The following is an 8,977-nucleotide window of genomic DNA, read 5'->3' as shown; positions in this document are numbered from 1 at the left end:
CCTCGCCCGCCGGGCGGCGCCCTCTGTCCCGCCCCGGAGCTGTGCCCACCGCGCGACCCCGGCGGAAGGGGACCGGCCCCAGCGGAGGAAACGGCGCCGCCCGCGAGGGCCCCGCGTGGCCTGAATGCGACCCTCAGCCAGCCGGCGTTTCTCTCGCAGAGAGAGGCCTTTGTTTGCCGTCACCCCGTCTGACTGCCCCAGTTTTCCGCTCGTCTCGTTTCTCACCAGGCCCCACAACCTGGGCTCCTGCTCTGGCCACGAGGAGCAGGTGGCGGTCGGGGCGTTTTCATCCCCCCCTCCCCCCTCGGTCGCCCAGGAAATCTCTCCCTCGCTTGGCCACCTGCCTTGGGGGAGGAGACACTGGGCCCTGCTCACGCCACTCTGCTCCCATCCCTGGTTCGCTCTCCCACTCCCGTGCCTTCCCCCCCCTGACGTCCGTGTGACATTCACCTCCTTGCCCTGGCTGCAGTCTGACCGGGGCCGCCTCTGGGTGCGGGGAGTGGGGAGGGAGGGGCCTGTCTGAGCACCTTGCGCGGAGTCTGGTGCGGGCCTTGTCAGGCTGCAGCATCTCCCGTCTCTGTTTCACGTCAAGGCAGATAGTAAAGTGCTGGAACCCAAAGCCCAGAACCATGCGGGGGCCGGCAGTAATCTGCCACCATGCCCTGACCTGGTCTGCCTCAACCGACCCGTCTTTGGCCAAGGGTAATCCCAACTACCTCCTCTTGCTGGAGGGCCTTGCTTATCTTGTTCAGGTTCGCTGTGGTGAAGGCCACCTGTGGGAGGAGTTTTTCCTCACCCCAAACTGTATTTTGACAAGTCCTAATAACATGCAGGTGGCCAGAAGCAAAATCAGGCGTTGCAAGTGAATCCCTTTTCCTCATTGGTTGATATTTAAAATTTAGAGATGCAAAGGAATTTTTTTTTTTTTTTTAATTCGTAGAGTTAGAGGGAGTACACTTAAGAAGGCCTCAGATCTTTCCAAAGCACATGGTCAAAGGAAACTTGATTGTGGGTCGAAGGGTCACATACTGGTGGGAAAGGTGATTATAATCTGCTGCGGGCCTTTAGTTGCAGAGCACTGCAACCTGCAGTGAGGGACCTAGGAGAGGGGACAGGCTTCCTTAGCCTCCTCTCCCTCCTCCTCTCTGGGAGGGACACAGCTCCGGGTGCTCCGGAGGTCCCGGGAACTCTGCGTGAGGAAGGCCTTTCCAACATGTGATCCAGGCTAGGTTAACCAGAACACTGACCCCTAGGATTTATCAGGCAGGAGCAGGGAAACAACTTTCCTTTTAGTCTCAGAAGTACAAGCCTGTGGGACTCCAGGAGCCTCCAGGAGCCATGTTCCCTGCAAGGAGCAAAAGCCTGGAGGAGAGCAGAGTTGCCAGGGGAGGTAGGGGGCATAAGCAATGGACTCCTGGCAGCTTTGAGTCCCTGACACCAGGCATCTCCAAAGCCAGTTCCTTCCTAGCCCTTCTCTACCTAGCCCATCAATCTGTTTGTGCCTAAGTAAGCTACTTGGGGCTGGTTTCTGTCACTTCCAATTAAGAGACTCCCGATCAATACACAGACAATGCAGAGAACCCCACAGAAGGGAGACAACTGACGTTTGTCACATGCACCATTAAATGCTATTTTTAAAAAGATGCATTATTGATTTTAGCATCCCTGTGAGGCAAATGGGAGACCCATTTTATAGATGAGGAAACAGGCTGGAAGACAGTGGGACCTTCATCTAGTGCCTCAGGGTCCACTTGAGGGCTCCAGAGGGTGGGCCGGCTGGCTTCTAGGTGCAGGTTCAGGGGGTACTGCTCTTCCAGGGGGTACTGCTCAGCCAGGCCCTGCCGTTGAAGGCCTTTGCCATGGTGGGATCCTTTCTGGAGGACTCTGGGCCTTCTGAGGTCTGAGTCATAGTACACTGTTCTACCAACGTTGCCATGATGTTGGGCTCTGGCAGTGACTCCAGCTGGAGGGCCTGTCCTCCTCTGTCCTCCTGCCTTTGTTCCTAAGATCTTCCTAGGGACACATTTCCAGCCTGAGTCAGCTTGATTGTTGGTACCTTAGGGTTTATTCTGAACATTGATATAATAAGAAATATATATTTGGACTCTTCCTCGCCCCTGTCGGCTTCCTGGCAGAGAACTTCTAAAACTCTTGGAATTTCCTGAGTGTTAGGGGTGAGAGGAGCATCTTTTGTTATTCATAATATGCCCCTTTCAGGGGTGCCTGGGTGGCTCAGTCGGTTAAGTGGTTAAGGGTTAAGGAGCTGACTTCACCTCAGGTCGTGATCTCAGGGTGAGTTGAGTTGGAGCCTCACGTCAGGCTCTATGCTGACAGCTTAGAGCCTGGAGCCTGCTTCAGATTCTGTGTCTCCCTCTCTGTCTCTCTGCCCTTCCCCTGCTCATACTATGTTTCTCTCTCTCTCTCAAAAATAAACATTAAAAAAAATAAAAACAAATAAATAAACTAAAAAAAAAAAAAAAAGTTGAAACTTCCAGCAACCCCTCCCGTCCCCTGACCTCTGGGGAGAGGAGAGGGTCTGGAGATTGGGTTAATGGCTAGTGATTTAATCAGTCATGCCTACATAATGGAACTTCCATAAGAAACTCTAAACAAAAGAGTTTGAAGAGCTTCTGGGCTGGTGAAAACATCCACGTGTCAGGAGGGTGGTACACCCTAACTTCTGGGAGACAGAAACTCTTGTGCTCGAGACCCTTCTGGACCTTGCCGTATATATACCTCTTCATCTGGTTGTTCATTTGTATCCTTTCTTATATCCCTTGTAATAAAGCAGTGATCCTGTCTTTCCGAGCTCTGTGAGTTATTGTAGACAATTATCCGACCGGAGGAGGGAATGAGGGAATCCCAGATTTGTAGCCACATCAGACCGAAGTGCGGGTACCTCGGGACCCGCTCCTTGGGATTGGCATCTGAAGCGGGGCAATCTGGTGAGACTGAGCCCTTAACCTGTAGGGTTTGTGCTAACTCAGGTTAGTGCCAGAATTGAATTGTTGGCCACCCAGGTGGGTGTCTGCAGGGAATTGGAGAACTGTTTCGTGTGGAAAAGCCACGCATTTGATGTCAGAAGTGTTGTGAGTGGAGAAAATTTTCTGTTAACCCCCGCCTCGCTCCTGAATGTGTCTCAAATCCCCCAGTGAACATTGTCAAGGCTCAGCTTTGGGCCCTCCGGGCACAGGTCAGTGGTGCCTTCTCTCCAGCAGAGGGCGCACTTCCACTCTTAGGGACTAGAAGCTGAAGATCCAGACAGCCTAACAACATACGGGGCTTCCTTCCAGCCCAGAGAGGATCCAGTGTTTCATTTAAATAAGTAAATGTGTACTAAAGACCTTAGTTTATCTTTACACCTTGTTACATCCCACTGTGGGAACTGCCCTTATCTATGGTCACTTTCTTTTGGAGACACTCTTTCCTGGATAGAATCTGTGCCTCACCCAGCCAAACCTATAAACTTGACCACAAGCACATGGTGACTTTAACCAGTTAGACAAGTGGCTGTAGACTAAACAATATTATTGTCCTTCCAAAACAAGTAAAAGCACTGACAAAGATTTAGCTTTTTTTTTTTTTTTTTTTTTTTTTTTTTACCATTCTCAAGATGGCCTCAAATTTCTTAACTTTTCTTACAATGAAGATTCTTTTTAAAAAGATCTTTGGGGGTACCTCGGTGGCTCAGTCGGCTGAGCCTCTGACTCTTGATTTCAGCTCAGGTCATGATCTCACAGATGGTGAGTTTGAGTCCCACATCTGGCTCTGCCCTGGCAGCCTGCTTGGGATTCTTTCTCTCCCTCTCTATGCCCCTCCCCTGCTTGTGCTCTGTCTCTTTCTCTCTCTCTCTCAAAAATAAATAAATAAACATAATAAAAAGATCTTTGAACTTTTCCCACAGTTTGAATTTGTAGGTCCTCCCCCACCTCTCCGCAAACGCGCGCGCGCGTGCGCGCACACACACACACACACACACACACACACACACACACACACATCTCCGATGGGAAAGAAAACAGCCTGTGGTCACAGGTTGGGTTCTCTGGAACACAGGCTCTGAGCCAGATTGGGCGGAGGGGAATGGAGTCTATAATGCAAACCCCAGCTCACCCCGGCCAGCCCCATGGGCACTCTGGAGCTGGAGTTGGACAGTCAGGCCTTAGATTCTGGCACGGACCTGGCCACGACGATGGGTGGCGGCCCTCTGAAAGGGGGTCAGCACCGAAGGCTGGGCACTGCCAACGCTCCCAGCAGCTGGGGGGACAAGTCCTTCATTGAAGGAGATTGGGTGGCCCATCACAGTGCCCACCGTGCCCCGGGGAGAGGCCACAGTGTCTCTTATGCTGCCTGCCGGGACTCGTTGGTGCCCTTCCCTTAGCCAAGCCCCTGCCGGGCTCAGATGTCGGGATGTCGTGTCTGCCCGCTGGCTCTTCGCCCAGCCTAAATGTCTCTTTAAGCAGAACCTCTGCTTACAGACGGGTCTCTCAGTGGCAGTACACACCCAGAAAGATGGTTGTTGATCCTGGAGAAGCACGGATGGTTGTCAGGTGTTAGCCCCAGCGCATAAATGAGAAAGAGCGAGGGGGCGCTAGCTTTTCAGGGGTGAATTAATAACTTTGTCTATGCCTGAGTCCTCACCATCAAAGAATACATACAGCCACCCCATTATTCTGACGACTACTCATTCTTTTCCCCCTTACACACCACCTTCCGTTCCCTCTCCCTTCCCGGTAGCACTCTCCTTGTTCAGTTTTCATCCATGGCCGTGATGGGCTGGACCACTCCTGCTTGCTGACCTGTGTCCTAGGAACGGCTTCCTCTTGCCTGTGGAATGGGGCCTTTCCTTTCTCACTCTGGCCATCTTGTCCGGAGCTGCGGTGCACCCACTTCCATCCGTGTTGGAGTCCTCAGCCCCCATGTGCAGCCCTGACCTTTTCCCCAGGTGTCTTAGCACCTGGATGCCTGGGGGAGGGGGGTTCCACCTACAGAGGAGACGTGTTGCCAGGAGGATTTGCCAACACAACTGTTTATCCCGCAGCAAAGAGGGAGCTGGAAGGAGCGGGGGAAGTCTGCCCTTGGCAGGAGCTGCACAGAACCCTCTGTCATAATAATCACAATGATTGCTAACACAGAGCGCTCAGCTACGCGCCAGGCGCTGTTCTATGCACTTGACTCCTTAGCTCATGTAATCCTCAGAGCAGCCCGATGCAGTAGACACTGTTATTGACATTTTACAGATGAGGAAACTGAGGCACAGGGAGATGAGTTAGTGGGACGCAGAGCAGGATTCGAGGCAGCCTGGCCCCCAAGGCCACACTCTTTACAATGCTGCCAGCTCTGACACACAAAACAGGCCCAGCAGCCCTTCCTGTGGGGGAACCTCCGCGACGGGGCTGACCCCGCCTCCCCCGAACCCCACCCCGATGGACGGACGCGAGGCCCAGGCCAGGTATTTCATTTCCAAAGCCTCCGTGATTGGTGCGAGAGAGAGCAAGGGAGCCAAACCGGGCGCTGTCCTCCTTTGGGCCTCTCCTACTGGAGCTTGCGAGAACAAGGGCCTCTGTCTTTCCGGGAAGGAGGTTGAGCCGCCTCTGAATGGAGCCTGCACAGGCGGGCGGAGCTGCAGAGACAGAGCCCTGAGGGCCAGGCTGAGCCCAGGGCCAGCCGCGCCCCCTTGGCGCTCGTGCCTTGCATCTAATCCCTTCACCTGATCTGGGTCGAGTTTGGTTTCTGTCCCTTCCAATCTTTCATTCACCTCCGCGGTCTGTCTCTAGCGGTGCCTGCCAGACAGCGGCACTTGCCGGGCTCAACTGTTGCTCTGGGCTCTGGTCAGGTTGAGCTGCTCCCCAGCTAAGCAGGCCTCACACCTGCCCCAGCTTTTGTTCCTCTCCCCTCTGTCGGGGTGGACGCTCCCTTTCCTCTCTTCCCAGGTCTGACTCGGTTGATTCTCCGGAAGACCCTGATTACTGGGATCTGGATCGACAGTCTTCCTCCTCCGAATTCTTTGCTCTCACTATGAGGACATCTCCTAGCTCACCTACAGCACGTGGCAGCTCCTTGAGAAAAGGGGGTAGACACGCCTGGTTTGTCTTGGCATCCCCTTGGGGCCTGGGGTGATCTGCAGGGGCGGGGTGGCAAAGGGGCGCCTCTGGGCTCAGGCAGGTGACATCAATCACGGATACAGGCCAGGGGTGGTCCCTCTAGACAGGACAGCTCGGCTACTGGTTGCTCTGAAGAAATAAGGCTCTTAGGTTTCTCAAGAGAAGCAGGAATATCTTTTTTTTTTTTAATTGTTCTTAATGTTTATTTATTTTTGAGAGAGAGAAAGAGAGAGAGAGAGCATGAGCAGGGGAGGGGCAGAGAGAGAGAGGGAGACACTGAATCCAAAGCAGGCTCCAGGCTCTGAGCTGCAGCACAGGGCCTGACACGGGACTTGAACTCACGAACTAAAAGATCATGACCTGAGCCAAAGTCTGACCCTTAACTGACTGAGCCACCCAGGTGCCCTGGGGTTTTCCTGGTTTTAAATCTGAAAGTCCCACCTCCCAGGAACCCTCTTAGTTCAGACCAACCCTCAGGCAAACACGGATGGTCGGTCACCCTACTAGATCCCTGTTCCCACCATGTCCCCAGACCGCTGGAGGATAATCATGATGGCAGCTGAACTGTGTGAGCTTGTTAAGTGCCAGGCACCCTGTGTTAAGCCCTGCATTGTTCCCCTCATGCCTCATAACCTCTTCACGATGTGGATTCGTTATCCATCCTGTAGGTGAAAATCAGAGGTTCAGAGGGCAAACTGACTTGCCCCGGATGAGTAAGAGCCCTGGGGTGTGAACCTCAGTTCACACTGGTCTGACTCTATTCTCAGTCCCCCTTGGAGAGCCCAGCAAGGCCCTGGGGAAGGGTCCGGCCTCACTTCCTCAGGAACACACTTAAGTGGGTGGGGGTCCCTCTAGGATCAATGTTTGTAAGTCTGAGACCCCCACGCCTGGCCCCCCAGCCCTGCCAAGCTCTTCTCTTTCTGGACTTCAACCTCCAGCCCCTGAATCGGACAGCCCGGGAAGCCCTCGGGGGACACCTTTCTGCGCTTAGAAAATAAACGCTCACCAGTGATTTATTGCCTGATCTGGGGAGAGCCAGCCCGGGCAGGGGTGGGCGAGGCAGCAGGGGCATGCGGGTCCCAGGCTCTCGGGAGGTTGCTGAGCCGGTCCTTTGGGGCTCCCTTCGTAGCCTCTAGTCAGGGTCTGGTCTGGCAGGGGCCCGGCGTGGGCTGAGGTGGCTGATCAGGTAGCGCATGGCCGAGCGGATGCCCCCTATAGTCCTCTGCTCCACCGTCTCCAGCATGTGGGTGACAGAGAGCAGGGCCGAGCCAGTCCCTGTCATCAGCCCAGAGGAGAAGGTATTCCCCAGGATGCTGGAGACAGAGCGCAGGCTGGGCCCGCTGCTCTGCAGCACGTCTGTCGCGGAGCTGTGGCCAGAAGCCAGGAAGGCCGTGGCCATGCCCATGGTGGTCTCAGACCACACTAGGATATCTGCCAGGGAGCTGATGGACCCCTCACCTCCGCCCAGCAGGCTGGTCATGGAGCGCATATAGCTGTTGTCCTCATTGGCCGTATAAAGGCTGACGTCCAGGGGCCTCCTCCCCGGGGCCACCTCGCGGGGGCCAGGCGAAGGGGGGGCACTGCCTCCTCGTGCGGGCGGGAGCTGCTCAGCCTGCAGATATTCTGAGCCGCCCACCAAATCCCCCTCAGTCCCTCCCTGGGACTCAGCGGTAGTCAAAGCTTCAGTGTCAGAGTTCAAGGTCTCTGGACCCTCAGGTTCCCCCTCAAGAGTCCCTCCTTCAGTGGTGGTGGTGGTGCCCGTGGTCTCAGTGTCCTCCTGACCACCCGAGTCTGCAGAGCTCACAGCGGGCTGAGTGTCCTTTCCGGGGAACTGTGCCTTAGCAGCTGCCATAGTTGGAGCTAATTCTTGGTCACTGTCCGGGGTACCCGACATTTGTGGGGTCTCTTCTTCCCCCAGGGGGTCTCGTTGGGAGGTCTGAGGACTCAGAGACATGCTTGCATTTTGCACCAGTCCCTCCCACGCTGGGTCCTGGGAGCTTGTGGGCATCTGTGGAGCGTTTGAGGCCTGGTGGTCAAGCAGGGCCGTGGCCTCCTTAGGCTCCTGGCTGTCCCCTACAGCAGCTTCATGTTTGTCCTTGTCCCCAGATTCTGATGAGGACCGGGAGGTGACCTGCTCAATGGAGGCCTGATCTACATCCTGCTGTTCAGGTGATACGGTGGCACCGTTAGCCGTTGGGACATCTGCAAGGAGGGGCTCCTGACTTTGGGACCCCACTGTTGAAGTGTCCGTGGGCCTGCTGTCACCATGTGTGGGGATGCTGGGAGCTCTGGCCTCCCCCGAGGGTGCGGTGGTCATCTAGGCCCTCTGTCACTTGTGCTGGTTGAGGGAGTGGCCACGGCCCTGCGGGGCCAAGTTGTCCAGGTGGTGAGGTCACAGGGGGCTGCAGGCAGCTGGCGATGTCATAGGTGCTTGCACCGCACGGCTCCTGAGCCTCTGGAGTGGCCGCCCTAGCGGGCTGAGTTTGCAGGAATATGAGGAGAGAAGGGCAAATGTTTTGGGGAAAAAGTGGACGTGTGTCTACAGGTGCAGCTGCTGGCACCCACAGGAGTCGTGGGACACAATGTTGTTTAATACATGTTGTAAGGGGCCCCCCCGGGCGACTCAGTCCGTTAAGCGTCCGACTCTTGATTTCGGCTCAGGTCAGGATCTCAGGGTTTGTGGGATCTGGCCCTTGTCAGGCTCTGTGCTAACAGCTTGGGATTCTCTCTCTCCCTCTCTCTCTGCCCCTCCCTCACTTGTTCTCTCTCTCTGTCTCTGTCTGTCTCTGTCTCTGTCTCTCTCTCACACACACACGCACGCACGCACACACAGAATAAATAAACTTTAAAAAAGTAAATGAATGTTGCCAGGA

At 55.0% G+C, this 8,977-nt stretch overlaps 1 protein-coding gene across 1 annotated transcript; it reads right to left on the bottom strand.

Annotated features, from left to right (window-relative positions):
• Positions 1-6,332: 6,332 nt before the first annotated feature.
• Positions 6,333-8,477, bottom strand: TEX44 (testis expressed 44). Its single transcript, XM_027047931.2, has 2 exons — positions 7,111-8,477; positions 6,333-6,766 (listed from the first exon to the last, which is right to left on the bottom strand). The coding sequence occupies exon 1, from the start codon at positions 8,419-8,421 to the stop codon at positions 7,237-7,239; it is 1,185 nt and encodes a 394-aa protein (XP_026903732.1). The 5' UTR covers positions 8,422-8,477; the 3' UTR covers positions 6,333-6,766; positions 7,111-7,236.
• Positions 8,478-8,977: the final 500 nt, after the last annotated feature.

This window comes from Acinonyx jubatus, chromosome C1 (assembly GCF_027475565.1).
Source record: "Acinonyx jubatus isolate Ajub_Pintada_27869175 chromosome C1, VMU_Ajub_asm_v1.0, whole genome shotgun sequence".
NCBI lineage: Eukaryota > Metazoa > Chordata > Mammalia > Carnivora > Felidae > Acinonyx > Acinonyx jubatus.
The sequence above is the reverse complement of the archived record's forward strand: the minus strand, read 5'-3'. Positions and strand labels throughout refer to the sequence as shown.

Bases quoted from the DNA above. Each gene is read 5' to 3' on its own strand.
- TEX44 (XM_027047931.2), bottom strand. From the start codon at position 8,421: ATGACCACCGCACCCTCGGGGGAGGCCAGAGCTCCCAGCATCCCCACA.